Source organism: Porites lutea, chromosome 14 (genome assembly GCF_958299795.1).
Source record: "Porites lutea chromosome 14, jaPorLute2.1, whole genome shotgun sequence".
Classification (NCBI taxonomy): domain Eukaryota; kingdom Metazoa; phylum Cnidaria; class Anthozoa; order Scleractinia; family Poritidae; genus Porites; species Porites lutea.
The window spans coordinates 5,011,140-5,030,523 of record NC_133214.1 but is presented as its reverse complement, the minus strand read 5'-3'; the positions used below and the strand labels follow the sequence as shown (position 1 = coordinate 5,030,523).

General features: G+C 41.0%; 1 protein-coding gene across 4 annotated transcripts in view; it reads left to right on the top strand.

The window, feature by feature from the left end:
* The window catches only part of LOC140924372 (uncharacterized), a 40,848-nt gene extending 23,805 nt beyond the window's left edge, over positions 1–17,043 (top strand). For all 4 annotated transcript variants that reach the window (XM_073374406.1, XM_073374407.1, XM_073374404.1 and 1 more), the window contains exons 19-23: positions 522–2,476; positions 9,163–9,251; positions 12,468–12,493; positions 13,601–13,679; positions 14,294–17,043. In XM_073374406.1, coding sequence (XP_073230507.1) covers positions 522–2,476; positions 9,163–9,251; positions 12,468–12,493; positions 13,601–13,679; positions 14,294–14,443 — 2,299 coding nt within the window. In that variant the 3' untranslated portion in view covers positions 14,444–17,043. The remainder of the gene's footprint in view (positions 1–521; positions 2,477–9,162; positions 9,252–12,467; positions 12,494–13,600; positions 13,680–14,293) is intronic.
* The last annotated feature ends 2,341 nt before the right edge of the window (positions 17,044–19,384 follow it).

Below are 19,384 nucleotides of genomic sequence, written 5' to 3'. Positions count from 1 at the left end.
GGTCGGAGTATGAGGGCTAGGTTTGACTCTCGTTGGGATGACTTGGATTTTTTTGGAGTCGCCTGTTTCACTGACAAATGTATAACATCATTTTGTTGTCTTGATTGTTCACCAAAGTACCCTCACCACCACCAGAATAAACCTACCAGTATGGAGACCATATGAAGAGGTTACCGGTCATCTCGCCCCGGTTACTTACCCCCCTATTCTAGAACGGGGAATATTATATTTGAAGCGTTCTTGTTTTGGTTTATGGCTTAAAGAACGAAGAATATCACATTTGAAGCGCGCTAAATGACTCGAAAATAGGGGGCTAAGTAACAGGGGCGAAATTACCTGGGGGGGAAGTGACCGGTAACCTATGAAGAATTGCGTGTTGATACGATAAGGCCTTTAGCCACCTACCCCTCCCCTAAGCCAACTTTAAAAGTTACTTCTCGGTTAGGGCAAAACGTTGGCTTAGGGGAGGGCTAGGTGGGCAGTAAAACGTAAAATGATCCCTCATTTCTTTTTCTCTTCAGAGCAATGTATTCTGGCTCCCGCCCTCCTGATTCCCCGGCGTCGCCTGGAACGAGTTCAACTTCTTCGGTCAGCGGTAGCTCGCAAACACTTCAAGAGACCCCGCGTACATACGGGGCTGGAGCTTTTACATACGGGGCTTCGTACACCGTAACGAGTGTGACTCCTAATGGGGAAAGGTCTCAGGGTGTCGCAAAGTCCGTTGGTGTCACAGTGAAAGCCCATACAGCGTCGGGCACGTTATACGCTATCGCAAGCGGGCCTTCCTCTCCCCCGCCATCTCCCCGCAGTCCTGACAAGCCCATATTTGGAAGCACATCGCAGAGGCATCGGAAAACGGTCGTGAATGGAGAGGGAAACTCCAGGGTCGATGGAGGTACGATGGATTCCAGATTTCCGGAAGACGGTTACGGTGCTGTCCGAGTGAACATCGAGGCAATGCCGGATAACAGTAACAAACGGGATTCGGGTCACGAAACAACGCCGTATGTCGCGCAGAAAAACGACGCCATGCCTTTCAAGGAGACAAGTTTAGGAGCCGTGATCACGACAGTGAACACTTACAAACAGAAACCAAGCTACGAGGACATCACTGAAGCTTCTATGTCTGACACAGTGGACCAGATCGAAAAAGCGTTTGGGTTTCGAACCCCAGACATGATCGCAAATGGAACAGGGAGCCTAGAAAGAAATGGGAGCTTACGAATGAAAGTCGGGGATCGGGCGTCCTCGGGTTCGCTGCAAGATATTCAACTAACTCCCCGCAGAGCGCAGTCCGGGGAGACGCTGAACCAGTTCCGAGGCGGCGAAGGTGAAGACTCACAAGGAAACATTTTGAAGAGACTGACAAGAGAAGCGGACAGGGAACAGAGCAGGGTATTGCAGCGAAAGAGTGAAGGCGATCTGCCGCAAAATGTGATGCAAGGCAGAAACACCACGACTACGGTAGTCGAGGCGTCACCCACATCCGTGGAAGTGAAAAAGGAAATGAGGCGCAAGTCAGAGTACGAAGCGCGTTTGGCTGCCAGGAATCTTCTGATCGAACGCTTGGAAAACCACCGGCAGTCCCTGGAAGGTCCCAGTGACAAGGTGGAAGGGATTAAAATTTACCACGCTAAAAGCCGAAGCACCCCTGTGGATTGGAGAAATGTAAGCGAGGACAAACAGACAAATTCAAGACTCACCACGCAGGATGATAGCGCGAAGATGCCTGCCGAGCGAGTGCAAGATGACGACGTGAAAACCCCGCATCATCTTAGGCGAAAGAAATCGGGCGAGCAAAGCCCGAGTAAGCTTCGGACGCCCGACACTAACCGAACGTCCGTTAAACCAGTGGTGCGCTCCGAAAGAAAAATCCGTTTGACAAGTTCTGCGAATCCAGGCCATCACTTGCCTGCTGATAAATCGCACACGGTTCCACGTCAGAGATCAAGCAGGCGACGCCATGGTTCAAAGCAGTCATCAGTGGCCGCTGCTGGCGGAAATTCTGATTCTACCGATGAAGAAACCAGAGAAAGAAACGCGGACGCTGTGGACGCTAGTCAGATGATTGCAGGGAAATTGCTCTTCTCCCCAGAGAGTCACAAAAAATCTTCGAGTCTCCCGCGTGAGTGGGACACACGGACCACGCCTCACGCGACCATGCCGCGCGAATCTCGAGGACATCGTTCGCATTCTCAGTCACACTCCCATCTCAAAAACGCGCGGATTACCAAGATCAAAATGAGCGCTAGTGAAGAACCGAGTGACTCGATCGTTGATCAGACTTCTCGGCTTCTTCATGCGGCAAAAGCTGTCAAGTACGATAAAGGTTCCTCGCTCGTTGTGGCTGAGGATGTACTGCACTCGCTGACACGCGCGTCGGACCTGCTGCATCACCAGTCCTCTGTCGCTAGAGAAGAAAGGGAAAAGGAGAAGAGAGACAAGGACAAGTCGTTGAGCAGAATAAAGGCACCAGGTAAGATTGCTTTATCTTGTCATTCCGCAAGCTGTAAAAGTGAAATTTCTGTCTTGAATGTAAAATTTAATGTTGAGAAATGGTGGAAAAGAAAAAGGACCCATTAAAAGTCCTGCCAACGAGATTTCATATGAATGGTCATGCTACAGGACGTCATGCACAGACTGTAAAGTCAGAACCGCCTTGGACAGCATAATAAACAGTACCACAGGAAAATTACTGCGCAGTAACTTTTATGTGGATATTCACACTTTCGGAGTTTATCCACAGACTCAAAATTTAAACCACCTTTTACAGCAGCATAATAAACAGTGCCAAAAGGAAAGTACTGCTCACTAGCTTTTATTTCAGTGGTCACACTTTAGGATTTTATCCGCAGACTAAAAATGCTAGAACCACCGTCTGCAGCGTAATAAACAGTACCACATCAAAGGACTCCTCAGTCGCTTTCATTTGAGTGGTCACACTTCAGCGTTTTATTCACTGACGCAAAAGTTAGAACCACCTTGTACGTCATAGTAAAAAACATCACGATGAAGTACTGCTCAGTGGCTTTCATTTGAAGGTAAGCGCGGTCAGATTTCAACCAAAATATATGTGCGGAAATTGCTGCTTAGGAGTGGTATTCATGTCATTGGCGTGGCTCGCATAAGTGTTCCAAACTTGAAAAAGTCAATCTTATTTGATCCCTTAGGGATTAGTCTTTTATACACCGGATAAACCGTGTATAACCCTTCCTCCCCTAATAGTGACCAAAGATAAAGTTCACAATAATTCAAATTCCTTTCTGTAAAATCTCAAGAAATACATAACACCATGCAAAAGTTATGCCAAAGAGGATTCATTTGAATGGTAACACCATAGGATTTCCTTCACAGATTTAGAGTAACAGTGAGATCGAGTGTCAAAATATTTTTTAAGTATCTACATACAAATTCTTCAAACTCATCTCCATACATTTCCCTAAAGAAGTAGCTGAGAGATTTTGTTAAAAGATCAAAGTATTTCTCTTTAGTGATCATTTTGTTCAGTAATTCTAATAACCTTCTTCCTTCATTATTTGTTGAAATTGTTGGAAGAGAATTGAGTTGTAATTCGTTTTAATGCGCGGAATATCCCGAAGGTCGACGCCTCAACTGGCCTCCTCGAGTAGTCTACTCTTGGAAGGTTTTTCAAGCGGAAGCTTGGACAATTACCTCTTCCTTCGTATTGGGCAAAGAAAAGTGAAAGACGATTTGTGGTCCCGATTTGTCCCTTTCCATCAAACAAAATAGGAGGCGAGGCGCAATTGTTCTTGAGCTTAACGAAAAACTAGACTAACACTCTGTAAAACTCGAGTCAAGTCTTGAGTCGAGACAGCGCCTTTACATGGGTTGTCGATCAGAAAATATTTAAAGCAGCTAAGCTGTAAATGTTATCTAATAAGTTTATCTGTTAAGACAGTTTTAAAGTTTTAATGCTATCCGCTATTTTACCAAGGCCCATTGTGGAATCTGGTATGTTCGAACAGAGGCAAAGCGGAAGGGATTTTCTTTTTGTACGCATGCGAGAATTGTTTTCGAAACTTTACCCCAGGGATATCCTATCCTGTATTCTGTTCCCCTGGTGGTCGTGCCCCTGCCAGCTCTGCGCTAAAGTGTTTGGCTTGATTCCAGTTAAAGGGCAACGGAATCGCAGTATACATGTTTTTATACCCTGCGTATTTTGCTCTTCGATCCTTAGATAAAATTATGACACACACGATGATCAAAAGTTACTGTAGACTTTGATCTTTCGACCTCCTCTTAATATTATACACTTAATGTCAGGTCCCAAGGGAAACAGTTAGTTTTGTTTTCCCGAGAGTCCTGATGTTTCCCGAGACGAAGTCGAGGGAAACATCAGGACTCGAGGGAAAACAAAACTAACTGGTTTCCCGAGGGACCTGACATTAAGTATTTTGTTATATTTCTAGACTTTCACTTCAACAGCAACAAAAGAATAACCGGAGCGAACCAAAACAGTCGACTCGGTACTTATAACAACACAAATTTAATTCTCAAAACCACTGAATGAATGATTTACAAACAAAAGTACTTTCCTTATATTATCTGCATCTTTTTCCTCCACTAGCTGCTGTTTTTCTTCTGGGAACTTCTGGGATAACTTTAAAAATCGTTGCTTTTTAGCTTGAGGCTTCGTGATTGTGTTGTTGTGTGCATTCACGAAAAAGAAAACTGGCAGGACCTGGCGGTGTTTTTGCCGCCTTTTGTCACGCCACTTTCCACCATGCTTTGATCACGTGCTGCAATGTATCCCGAGCGGGATACATTGTTTGATGTATCACGATCGGGATACATTTGTTTTTAGTCAAGGCCACGTGACCAAGAATCAACCAATGGCAGTCCCTGTTTAGTTGAGTGAAAGTCTAGGAATATAACAATGATTTCTGATTGAGTGTGACATGGTTGTCAGCAATTAGTTCTCTTAGGTGAAAGTGAAATAGTGCGAGACGCATCTTTTCCCTACCCATGAATTCATCTTCACGGAAATTGGCACCACTGTTTTTTCCTTTTAGTTCGTTTATTAGTGGGTATTATTGAGGTTCTTTATTATGCAAATTGCAGACAAGACTCGTTCTTAACAAATCTTTGTTTACATTTCGTAATCTAAATGAAAAAACGTCTTGGCTAAAAATAAACCTGGCGTGGAATTTACGTGACGGAAAGGCTCTTGATACCGATACTGTCCATTTAAAGGTGGATTCGTTTACCAAGTTATAGTTTCGAACACAGAACAATGAGTTCCAGAAGGAAGTGGGACGTAAGCAACATCTTGGACCTTCCAAAAATGAAATCACGGCTTCAAGCGCTCACACCGAATGGTTTACGTAAGAGCAACTTTTTATTTTTATATATTTTTTTCAGTGTTGTGTTGTTTTTGGCGGAGGCGGCTAGATTCACTGATTCAACTTTACGTAGGAAGTTTAGATCGAACAATCGTTTTCTAAGAAATTTTTCGCACGAAAAAGTGAACCATTGTCCTAATAGGATTGATTGTTTGGTAGACTAAACCAGGGACTACATTGTTGTAAGGATCGTGCTTGAATGTGAACGCACACCCGTAAGTCTATAGGGAAACAAATAAGAATCGAAGGTTTACAAACTCTCAACAGCATTATCCATCGTTTGACGGTTTAAAACGAAATTTTAGTTACAAGATTTGAGGGATAATGTTTATATCTGTGAAATGGTTACGCATTAGAGCTCATTTTATGGTATTTAGCTAATTAGCTGACGAATAAAGAAATCATAACTCAACACTAAATGATGTTTACTTGACTCGATAACTCGAAAGTGTTTGAGTAAGAGTTACACGATGAGCTTTGGGTTCTCGGAGAGTGTCACTCCTGTTCTGTAAAATCTGAACATAGTTCTTTGATAGATTTGTGGTGTAAGAGAACCATTTATGTGCAGCGGAGATCCGTTTGGGATTACTCAATAGAAGCAGCTAAGTGAATTAACCAGCGGGGAACGGATCTGTACATGTTATCGCTGGAGGTGTTACAATTTCTTAATTCGCCCGGTCTAAAAAGTGTTTCTGAAATTGTGAGAAAATTCACGAATCAGATGTTTCAAACTGCAGTTTCATGTCAACTATATTAATATAGCTTTGTTCTAGAGTCGAACGATATTGTTTTGTCTGTGTTTGCGTGTTATTAATTATTCCTCGGTGCTTTTTATTACTGTACTAGTATAGTGTTCCTGTGAAGATCAAATCTGATGATGGGGTTAAAAGCTTGTATGACGTCACTCTTAACCGCGAATCGGATGATCGACTTCCGGCCATTTAGAACCTCATTACTTTTAGGAGGGGTCGCCACTGAATTGTGCAATTTTTGTTCACATTCGGTTGAAGCGGAAAAACGTGAAGAGAAAATTCTCCGAAGTCTGGTCTTCCTTAGAATTTTATTACAAAATATTGCGTTTGTATTTTTGAAAGTAAATTGTGTTTCTCACACGGAACTTGCTGAAGCTATTTCGTAGATTTTTAAAATAATACTCAGGACTGACCGACAATCATAACTAAGTAGATTTGTCTGTCCTTTTCTAGAAGCCAAGACCGCATAATTACTTAATTTGGAAGACATGATCATATTGTCTGGTCGCTTTAGGTTGATATTGAATTACTGGAACTAGGAAATGGGTAAAAAAAAATTTGTGAATGATGCGAATAGCTTGCTGACGATGAGAAAGAGAGAATTATTTTTACACCGTCTTTAAATAAAGCAGTGTACTTTCGCTATTTAAAACAAAGATAATTATACCAATATCGGAATGACGTGAACTGAGACTAAACTGAGGGCGTATGTCTGCCGTAAATCTGTCAGTTTTTAGTTTTTTTCTTCAAGGCGAGGATGCGTTTCCATGCAGTTCGTTGCCTGTTTCTTCACAACCGGTTTTTATGAGGTTAGATAGGTTGTGCTTGATGGAAATAAGACTTTGTCAAATGTAACTCGGATTCATTCAATTGCTACAATTCTATGGTTTTCTCGGTGATGAGCGGCGATGGTCGCCACCCGTCATTCCGCGCCTGCCGTCACTCGTCATCCGCGACCCTGCTGCACCCTGCTGCACGTAGGATAAGTCTTCCACTTCCAAATTCTTCCTTATATTCGAGTTATGTCTTTTATATGCCAGGTAGTTGTAGCTCTTTTCAGTCTCAGTGCTGAGGGATCCTATTGTGTGGCCATTCAAATGTAAGCTACTGGGCAGTACTTTCATTTGGTGCTATGTCACAGGTTATTCTACCTTTGAAATCCTAGTCTGCTACACAGCCGTTTTTAGTATCGTCACGCAAGGCTCCGTGGGGAGGAGCGTTGCGTGACGACACAAAAAACGGCTGTGTAGCAGACTATTGAAATCCTTGCTCAGTTTCTCAGTTCCTAGTCTGAAATGTCATCCGTCTCTTCGCCCAACCCTCTGTGGCGGTGGGCGAAGAGGCAGATGTCATTTCGGACTACTGTCAACTGGACACTGAAGGGACCACAGGAAGTGTCCGTATCAAGTGGGTCTTGTTATTAAAGTCAAAAATACACTTTTGATTAGAGCAAAATACCAAAGAAATGAAAGAGGACGTAAGCATCGTCAAATTCAACTTCTCTAATCTTCACAAAACCGTCATTACGCGTTCGTCTCGCGCTTTGCGCAAAATGCCGCGTTCGCCTCGCTTGGCTCATAAAGCGTCATTTATGCAGGCTAGTATTATAGGGGTGGGATGGTACTTTGGAGCAAGGGAACCGTCCGTCCAGAAAATATCATAGCATACCATAATGCTGTTGCCCTGCGAGCAGAGGCCCTTCGATCTTCCTAGATAAGTCGGAAGATCGAAGGGCCTCTGCTCGCAGGGTGTAATGCTCTGTGCTCGTCACCCAAAATTTTGCATAAGCATTGTCTTAAATTTCTCTTGGGAGTTTTATAAAAAATGGCCCCCAGAGAAACTGAAAACAATGCTTATGCAAAATTTTGTGGTGACAAAGAAAGAGCATTATGGTATGTTATGGCATTTTCTGGAGTGGTCAATAGGGGGTTGTCTGTAGGGAGTAGTTCGCTTTTATTGTCCTCTTTTAATTTTTGGTTTTCCATACCTCTGCGGTCGTCTTGGAATTGATTGTAGCCTTTTTAGTTGCTGGCCTTTTCCCTCTTTTTTAAAGATAACCTCAAATTGTTCTAAATCTGGAAAAATCCACTTCTTGTGCCTTAAATTTATTAAGAGTGTTAAGCCGTTGCAGTAACTATAACATTGTGATCGCTCCCGTCGTATTTTCTAGTAGGCTACTTTAGTATAAAGCGTTTTAGTTCATTTCCTGGAGATTCAGTGAAGCAAATCTTTTCAATTTTAAAAACCACATTAACCTTCGTTAAAAATCTTCAGCATATTAACGTATAGCTAATTATCTCGTTTTTTTTTTTTTTTTTTTTTTTTTTTTGAAAGCAATGACTGAAACGATCGAGCGTTTAGTCATGTCTTTTGAATATTCATGATTCTATCATCTATGGGCTGACGAAAGTGTCCCTGCCACTTTTGGAAGGGATACTGGGGTGGTAATAATGTTATACAGTAGTCGATTCTTAGCAATCTTGTCCAAGGTTTCGAAGGCGCGGAGAAGATTTTGGCCTCCTCTGGCCGCCTGTGGATAATTTCAAAAGGTTCACTGTAGCGTAATAAACAGGCCTGCGTAACGTATAAATAAACGCCCCGCGGCAGGAATCTGTGTAGTAGCGTTGTTAAATGAAACGAAAAACAATGGCGTCTCGTGATGCAAAGATTCTTGCCGATTTTAGCTAGCGACAAGGTGGTTTAGCCATGCCTGTTACCGATCCTCAGCGCAAATATCCACGAATATTGTGGCGAACTAACGCGAGGCCTTCATCAGCTGGAGCAGAGACTTCTAGTAAGCATTTCTATAGCTGTCGTGGCCAATCTTATACTATTTGTGTTTTTTGCGGTTGAGATATTCGTTCCTGAAGGCCACATAGAGTCATCCATAGTAATCAAAGCTGCTGAGGAGTATTTTCTTTTCGTGCTGATATTTGGTCAAGAAATTGCGAGACGTGTGCTTGCTAATTTTGCCCGGCGTCAAAGTTAACACTCCACGCGCGTTGTCCGTGTTCGTCTTGATTGTACGTGATTGTTTATATTTTCAGGTAGGGGCCGCTCTCACGGTCCGCACAAGTTTTACATCCCTGTTGTTCCAAGAAGACATAGCTTTGACGAAAGAATATTTGCTGTACCGGTAGGTGAATTATTAATTATTACTTTTTTCCATTTTGGTGAAATAAAAATCGTTGGGTTTTGCCTGGGTTTATTCAAGTGCGGCCTCGCTTCACGCGAGGATGAGTCATAAAGACATATCTATATTCCTGTGCGTTTAACAGTTACCATCTGTCAGATTCTTGAGCGCAATGTTTGGTTAGACTTATAAACATTTACTGTAGTCACTGTACGTTTATGGAGCCGAGTCGTGTTAAATTTGACTAAATGACGTGATCCCTCTTGAACAATGCTAATTCCGCTTTGAAACAAAATTGCATGGATTTGTTTAAATTTGTTGAAGTATAAACAGCACTAATGTTTGTAAAATATCTTGATATTTGTTGACTCAAGAGGCACCAGAGGGGGCCTCAGGAAGTGTAATTTCATTCACTTCATTTTGTGGCCGATTCAAAATGTTGGTTAAAAAATCTGGTTGCATCGTACGAAAGAGTGCGGTGCATCAGAGGATAACTTTATTCGACCTGCATAGCTGACTCAAATCGCTCAATCTCAAGACTTCGAAGAATTTTATAAATACGGAAATTTTTAGGGTTTCAACTATTTGATGAAAATTATTTGCTAGAAATCGTCATCTGAGTATATCAATATATTACAACTTTTGTCAAACCAAGAGAGACTCTTGCCCAAACGTTTTTCAGAGAAGCTAGGAAGCAAAATGGGTCGAACACCCGGAAATCGCGGTGCTGTTCCAGATATTTTCTTTTCGACCTTGAGGTGCAAAGTGACGAGAGAATATTCGGATATTTCTTCTCTCGCCTCTTAATGGCTCAAGCCGTTTTGTGGGGGCGAATATAGAAAGAAACCTCTAGAACTAGGAAATCAGAAACATCTGCGTATGTAGATTCAGGTAACTTGCTCACTTCCTGTTCCCGAGGGGAGAACCTTCCACGGGAAATACTTCCTAGTAATGGGCAAATAAGGATGTGCTGCTGGATTGACTATATGGAGTTGCTTTTTCAATAGAGTGACTAGAACGGGGTCTCACATTTTCGAGATTTTGTGGTTAAGAAAATATTTGTATCTGGGAATTATCAAAAGAGTGTGTGAATTCATTTTAGGATGACACACCTACTAGGCTTTATAAGGTAGATGCACAAACAGAAAGTGGCAGTAAATTACATTTGGCCAAAGTGTGTAAAATGGGGTCTACAATTGGCCACAAAATAAACTACAATGGGGTAGGAATTTTGGGAGGCCAGCGTCACATACCCAGCAAAAATTGACCCAAGTAACACCCCCTGGTCCACCTCTCCTCCGTTCGGACAAAAACGCCTTTTTTGAGAGGGCAATTTCTTTCATTTTACGTTGCTAAAAACTGTCCGACTCCTTGAGCCAGATAGGGAAGCGCCTTAGCGGTATGGACCAACAGAACTCAGGCTTCGTTTATACGGCACTGGATACCGGATACTTCGTTTACACGGGACCATTCAATATTTTTGCTATGTTCACACGTAACTTTCAACAGCTAGGCGTCTAAATTTTCCTACGGTTAAGGTTGTTCCCTGAGAATGGAACGCCTAAACGCACGAATTTTTCAACCGGTCGAAAATTTATCCGGTGCCGTGTGTACGTACCGGTAGCCTCAGTGTCGGTAATAGAGAGGTTATTGTAGGGCGTCAGCAGGGGCGGATCCAGGGGGAGGGTCCAAGGGGTCCGGACTCCCACCCCCACCCTCCCTCAGACCTGACGCTTGAGACTAAAATTCTCACATCGACAGAATCGTATATCACTTTTTAAGTGTCTGAATTTTTTAATGAAACACGCGTTGCTTCCAGGGATCATCTGTTCGCCTCTGCTCGCAAAGCAGTATTACCCGCGGTGTTCACAGTGTGAAACACGTGGTTTCTCTTTGAAAAGTGATTTGCCACAAAAAGGTTCAACAGTCCTTTCTTAACCTAAGTTTGGATCCGCCCCTGGTCAGTATCTAAAGGTTTTATCGCAACATTGATCTAGAATGTTAACGAAACAAAACAAACCAAGTCGTTTATGTGCAATTCGTAGGGTACAGAGGTTGAAGGGAGTACTTAAGTACAGCCCATCAAAGGCGGTTTTGTGGTAGACGTTAAGTCATGTTAGCACTCAAAGTTACCATCCCAGAAAAATGCTGATTTTTCCGCTGTTATCTGCCCATCGTTTAATATTTATTTGCTTTCAACTCCTATGGCAGTTGTTTCTGTTTTGCCGAACGAAAACCACATCAAGCATTGGTTTGAGCTAAGAAGTCTTTTGTCAGAGCAAGATATGCCATCAGGCATCTGTTTCCTTTGTTTTTTCGCGTTTAAGCCCCAAGGCGGAGTACCTCGTGATGGACAGAGATAAACTTTAGTGTCGGAAAGTGTCGATAAACTTTCTCACCTGAATTCTCAATTTCTTTGTTTGTCTGATTGTTTTTGTTTTTGTTTTTTTTTGCCATTTATTCATGCTGTAGTAAATTGGATCAAAGAATCACGCGAACAACGGTAACTTTTAGCCTACGTCACAGGTTCTATTTTTCTAGCGTTCTTTTTCCCCTTGCTTAACTTTCGTCTTCGCTTGCGCGCACGAATGCGGTTTCCAAGAATCACGCATGCGCCCTTCAGGATATCTCCACGCTTTACATTACGTGAAATTGCCGCCCTTCGCCTCAATGGGACCTACCGCGCAGGATAAAAAAAATTAAAAAAAAAAAACAGTGGAAAGTAAAAAGTTATAGCCGCCGCTCAGAAATTGGACGAGAGTTCATGTCTGCAAAACTAAGGGAAGTAAGCGACGTGTTCTTGTACATACTAGTTGATCATATCTCTTTGTAGTTTGTAAATAAAGTTTACTTAATAGTCGCGATAACATCCGTGTCATGGTCTAGTGGCTGTTTTGTTAACCTGTCGGATAGCTTGGCTCCCCTTCCCAAATTCCTTCTGTGAAATATGTAAAATGCGCACGAATTATCACACCCTAGGGTTTTTACTAGAGACTGAAATGTTTCACTTCTTGAAGAAGATGTTTAGTTTTCTTACGAGTTTTTTTACATTTCCAAGTAATGCTTAAGTGCCTTATTTTAAACACTCTTTCGATGACAATGGAGGGGTTATTTTGATCTATTTTAGTTAAATTTATTCTAAATAAAAAATAGTCACGTCTGTCTGTTTTGATTTCTCCGCAAGAAAAGTCACGTCCGTATGTTTTTATTTCTCCGCAGAGTGCGAAAGGAAACTCCGGAGAAAGGTGAGTCTTGCTTTTAATCATGACGTTATTAAAGAAAATGTTAACGGCTTTCTTTGCCTAGTATTCCCGTTTTTCATAAAAGCATGTTTTGTTCCGTGAATTACTGGGCCGTGTTGGCTATTTCTAGCAGATATATTGATGTGACTGGTTTGCATGCACGCCCTGGTGCTTTAGCCTTGTTACTTTTAATAGTAGCCAAAGTAAAAAAATAAATATAATAATTATAATCATCATCATGGTATAATCATCATCGCGAAGGAAAATTCATTTTTTGGTTTAAAGTAATCCTAAGTAATAACAGTACCATGAAAAAGTTCTATCAAAGAGGATTCATTTGAATGGTAACACTAAACTACGCTCATTGCAGAGAGTATTACAAGAATAAGATTAGGAATTTTGATCCTGACTGCCCACATGTTGCTTGGCCACAGCATCAGTCATCGTAGTCTTTTTAAGTACTGTCTATAAACACGAGCAGGAGTGTTCGCCTCGAGTTTTTAAACCTGATGATACACGACTGCGAGTTTTTTGAACGGCTTCAAAATCTCTGATACGTGCACTAAAATTTAGATTTGGGGTTATTTTTAGCTTGCGTTCTTACGCCCGTTAATTCCTAACGCGTGCTACGCAGGTTAGGTTATTTTGGTTCAAAAATTGGACGTAGATTTTGTTTTTTTCTTTATGAGTTATTAATGAGTTTTTGAATCATAAATTTATATTTTTCCTCTTTTTATACATAAGTTATTCTTTTTAATTGGTTGAATTAGTTCCCATGGTTCTTATCCCCCCCTAGTCCTTCCCGCTGCTCTCTTCATGTTTGTTCTTAATGCATGCGGTGAAAACGAATTAAATAAAATAAAATAAAATTAACCCAGCGATGGACTGGCATCCCCTCTGTGGTGGGGATGTAGGGGTGACGCGGGAGGGAATAGGAATACTCCTAGTCGCTCCATGCTACAGAAACCGGGGATAAGCTCCTACTTCGGCCTGACAGGCCACTTGGCTTGAATGCAGACTCTACCTTACATTACCATATTTTGTTTGGCAGAAAGCAAAATGTCCGTCGTTCGTGGTCCATGTTTAGTATTTTTATATAATTACTTTCAGTTTGCTCACAAGAGAGAGTATAGGAAAAGAAGCTGAACTTGAAATGAAGCTGGCTATTGTATCGAATGCTTTAATGAAGGTCAGTAATGAAACTATCAGTTCTCTTCTAGAAGATTCTAGCGTAAAAAAGCATAGGGATGATTGTAGACGTGTAAGTGTGTTTCAAAGCAAGGCTAAGTGCGAAGCCATTGATATGATTTTTTTATTATTGTTATGCGAATAAAACTCATTTTCACAAGGACGGTTTTGCACTTGGCCACGTTTTGAAAGTGAGAGTTTTTTGGAAATCGGAAATGACCTGACTAGTGACCCCTGTAAAGAGATTCTAGAACAGACGTTTTGAACATTAGCTTTACCGTGTCAAAGCGAATCAAAAAGGAGGGAGGGGGAGGGGGGAGCAGGGAGAGGTCTACAGCGTTCGGTCCAGAGGAAGAGAAAGGAATTGTGGTAGATTGGTGCCTGTTTGCCTTGATGATGGCTAAAAATTCAAAATTCTGTTTTGTTTTCCCCATACATTTCCAATAGAAGTAGTAGGGAGAATTTGTTGAAGTGTCTGTTAGATTCATCTTCTGTGATCATTCGCTCAATTCTCATCACCACTCTGTTTTGTAAAGCATTGATATCACATGGAGAAATTTCAAGCTGATCACTAGAGGGCTTAAAGGGTTTAAGACTTGTCTGTTGTTTCTGTAGGAAGGAGAGGAGAAGCATCGATTGGATTCAGAACTCCGAAAACTACAGAAAGAAAACAAAAGATTACAAGACGATCTTCGGACAGCCTCGCACCAACTTCGGAAATTTACCGAGTGGTTTTTCGCGTCGATCGAACCTAGTAACAGGTGATCAACTTTGCGACTGTTCGACGGTGGGAGAATGAATCTCCGGACGGCCTCGCATCAACGTCGGAAATTCACGAAGTGGTTAGTGACGTTCGGTCGAGCCCAGCAACACGTGATAAACTAGTTGCCGGGACTGATGAAATCTTTGTTTTGAAACTGGTTGCGTTAAGAAAAAAGTAAATTAATTTTAATGTATTTTCAAGATAAACACCAAGGAACAAATATCGAAAAAAGTAATTATAATTATGTATCCGTAGGTAAAAGACAGCTTGTGAAATATTGTATTTTTTCTCTTGACAGCCGTTTGATACCATAAGAAATTAGTATACATATGTGAAATTTGCGCCTTTTTAAGTATAATTATCTTAGCAAAATAATCATAACGGAGTGTTTTAATACAGTAATGCAATTTTCGAACTGCAGATCTTGTGGTGTTCGCTTTGTTATAGTGATCTTAACCGATTTTGTAAGGGACATGTTTGCATTCTTTACGGGCTGCTGGCTTTTGTAAATTCATTAAGGGAAGAAGTAGTTTGCCTTGATACCAATTTTGTTAAATAGTTGTATGAATTTGAGTTCTATACTGTAAGTTAAAATTTTAATGGTGATCATAGTGATCAAATTTTGCCCTAAGTAAGAATTAAGTGTTTATGTTGGCGTTGGGGAGGGGTAGGTGGGCAGTTTCCCAGAAACGTGTAATGACCCTGATATATCCGCCATCTTTGCACTTGGTCTCTCAGGCGGCTAATGAAAATGGCCAATACGAGCATTCACAGTCTAGTTTGTAAATTATGTCCATTGAAGTATAAAGAACGTCTTACGGTCAAGGAGTTTCAGGTGAATAAGTTGAGTTTTGTCGTTTTTGGATGCCAAAAAGATGTCTCCAGAAGAAAGAGACAGTGACACGAAAGGCGAGCTGTACATTTGGCTCGAGTGGAACTTACGTTCCCGGATGGAAGGAATAAGCCAACCTCGTTCCCACCAATTGAAACAGAGAGACCCTGGGAATGAGGCTAGGAACTAAACGAACTTGACCATGGTTTCCTGTATTAGCAGCTGTCATCTGCTGCCATTCCCCTGGGAGACCACGTGACGTTGCTCTATTCCATGATTCCTTGCGGCCGTACAAAGATGGCGGATATAGGTCGTGAAGATAAAGGTCTATACGATTCATGTTTCACGGAATGTGAAGGTCTTTATAAGCTTCAGTAATACAATTATAGCAAGTTGTTTTTGTTTTATTTTATTTTGTTTTTTCATTTTGTTTCACACTTTGTTACTTGCTGCTTTAGTTTTTTCCAATTTTTCCATTGGGTGTTAATGTCGTTGATTAGACTGGTCTTACTGAGTTTTGTGAAAAACCTCCGTTGTTAGCTGTTAAAACGTTACTTTTAGTTTACATGTGAGTTGTTGGTTTGTGTTTAGATAATTTAAGGTAAATGGCAGAATTTGGTTTGTCATCGTTTGAGAATATTGATTTCTTCGCTGAACGATTCGTTAGATACTGATGTTTCTGTGTAATTTTGTCGGGAAATTCGAAAATCACACGTCTTGGCCATCTTACATTAGAAAGGCCGAAAGATATTTGTATCAAAGAAACCTTTAAACAAAGTCTCACTTCTTATAAACAATTGCTATTTAAGTGTAGAAAAACTTTTTAACAACTGTGTGCGGCTTTTGCTAGCCTTGGTACAAGTAGATTGCGAATCAAAGAACTTGGCCTATTCCTTTTCTCGTAGCCTGCGAAGACGGAGGCTTTAATCGTTCCCCTATTTGGGGTCGTTAGGCGAGAGAAAACGTCTCAATGAAGGGGAGTGATGGCAAACGGCTGTATTCGCAGGTTACTTTTCACGTAACGCTAAAAAGTATTCAACCGGCGGCGAAGGTTTTTTCGCCAAAAACTATCATGCATGTTTTAAAGATACCTAACATATTCTCCACACTGGAAAACACTCGTTTTCCTTACACATCATATAGTGCTAACAAAGATAATTTCTTAAACAATCAAAACATTGTATCTAAAGCTTTGTTGATCTTTACGTTTCGGTGAAGTCTCCCTTTCTGCGCGATTGACTAGTGGCATTTTAAGGAAATATTAGATATTGATCACTGTTAGTTATCAAAGGGTTTAAAAAATAAAAACTAGTTAAATCTCTAATCAACTTTTTTTTAATAAAGAATCGATGACTTGTTTTAATCCTTCGAGTTCCACTATTATCGTCCAAATTCTCATCAGCAGTCGTATGAATCTCTCCCAGGGAGAATTTATTGGAAGTTACCATTTTTTATTAATGCCTCTATTCTTTTGTCTCCAGTATTTGTTAAAGTGCTCGTAACGTAAAAATTTGTATTCTTTTAACTATTTAACTATTCTTTTTTACTACAAGAACCTCTGCGAAAAAAATTGTGTTTTAAGTGCTGGTCACTTGTTGGAACTTGTGGGACTGAAATATAGCCTAGTAATTCCTACGTGGACTTGTCAGTTAAAATTCGTTGCTTTAGCAGCGGAGTTTGTATACTAGTGGTTAAAATTTTGTAAAAGGTTTATTGTATGCTTGTACAAAGCGAACTCTTAAAAAACATAAATAAAGGAAAGTTAAAGTTGTTTTTTAGCTGTCTGAACCTTCCCCGGGCGAATAACTCGATCAACGTGGGAGGAGGGTACTTTTTTTCAATTTTAGACATTGGTGTGACGCTAGGACTCCACCCTCTCTAGGTATTTTAAGCTTTCTTAAAATCTTACCATTTTTCGGACATTTCACGTTCAATGAATACCCCTTGTTAATTTTTACCTTGCTCAGGGAATTTTTTATTTCTTCATGTAGTTATTCTTCACTAGACTGCTTGGAGTCGGCCTTTTCTCTTAAAATCCGTCCAATTCTTATCCAAGCCTGCGCGATTACAAACAACAACGTTACAATACTCGTGGAGTAACTTTTCAAAGAGAAATAGGAGACTGCACGCAATCTATTCTTCACTGATTCTATTCACTTGGTGCACCTTTCTATTGTTTTGAAAAGAGAATTATTATTTTAATTTTTTTATTATTATTTCTATTCAAATATGGACGAACAGGCCATTTCCGAGTTGCCCGAAGCCTCTGTTTTAAAGCGAGGTTAGGGGCGAAGCTATTGACATGAAAATGACTATTTATTCTCATGCAAATAAAACTCACTTTTCACAGCAAGGGTTTTGCACTTAGCCTTTTTGAAAGTAAGAGTTTTTGGAACTCGGAAATGGCCCATTAAAAAGTGCCATTACTTTAACACAACACGCCCACCCAGTCTCAAGTGGCATGGTCAATCGGTCACCGCATCCTTACCCTACACACGAGAGGAGTTTTGTTTGTAGACAATCTCTCTCGACCCACCCCTGGCTGATCCAAATTCTACTAGTCTTTAAAACACGTGCATAAGCTGTTTATCTGGCACGCATAACCTGTGTTTTTGAAGGTCTTTATATTGGATTAGCAGCTACTCGAAACAACAGAATATGAGGTAGGTCCAAGTTTATCAGTTGTGTTTGTTGATGGAAATTTAATGCAACGGAATTCATCGACCGCTGAGTGTCAAGCGGTTTAGAATTCTTGAATTAAAGCCGTTAACTAGTTCTAAATGTTCGGTAAAAATACAATATCTCGTAAACGCCAAAGAAGTTCAAACCAACCAGAAAAGTTCACAAATTACAATATGTCAACAACATAGAAATAAGAACCCGTTCATAATTACTGTTTTACGATTTGTAGCAATAAGAGAATTTTTGTCGCTGTTCCACATTAACTCATTTCTATGCAAAACGTGCAAAGGTTAGCTAATATATGCGCTGTCCCCGACAAAAGCTTGGTCTGACCGTGGATAGCTCATTTGGGAGGAGCACTACTACTTCCAGAATCGTGGGGTCATGGGTGCGAAGCCCGTTGGGCTGCGTGCAAACGGACGCAACACCTCCCAACATTGTCGCGCCAACAATGTTGGGAGTTGTTGCGTGCATGTTGGCAGTGGTGTGCAAACCGATGCAACAACTCCCAACAATGTTGGGACCTGCATTGCATCGTGGGAAGGATACAACCCATAAGTCTTTGTAAAATGCGTAATGAGCGTGCGTGGCCCTAACAATGTTGGAAGAGCTGTGCAAACGTATCCAACATTGTTGCGCTTCGCTTTGGCGATCACGGAACAAAAGAAATGTTGGGAGTTGTTGGCTGAAAAGTTTGACCGGTTTCAAACTTTGGGCAACAACACGCAACAACATCCAACAACGTGCAACAGGGTGTGCAAACGGACGCAACATGTAACATCCAACAATGTTGGGAGTTGTTGGCCAACAACTTTGCGTCCGTTTGCACGGGGCTTTAAGCCTATTTCGTTTTCGGGGCTTAATGACAACTTCTTACTTTCGTGCATACTACTGCGTATTGAATATCTTTATTCTGCAGTTCCATGAATATAATATATTTATGAAACTGCGAAACTTTACCAGGTTTTAGACCTTATGTTGTCTTTTTATGAGGTAAATAAAACTTGTTTCAAAGTTAAACCCGATCTCTGATTTCTATACTGACTCCAGGTTAACTCAATTCATTTACTGTATTAAAATCGTCAAGTAAGCTCTGTTAGAGCCAATTTCATTTTTATAGATATAAAACATATGCACATCCAGCTACTATGATTCAAGACTAGTGAGAGCTCGAGGGACTGGTCGCTTGCTCGAGAGATAATGATGATGATGATGATGATGGTGGTGGTGGAGCGGCAGCCATTTGGCCTATAATCCAACGTTTTCCATTTTTTCCTTCTTACTCTCCATTTCACACTTAAGTCTCTCGAAATACAAGAAGCCAAGAAGACTCTTCTGGCAGATAAGGCTGCAAGTAAAAAGAGAACAATGCCCCATGCACTGAAATGCTTGACCGTTTTGGGTTCAAAAAGTCAAGCGTTAAACATCT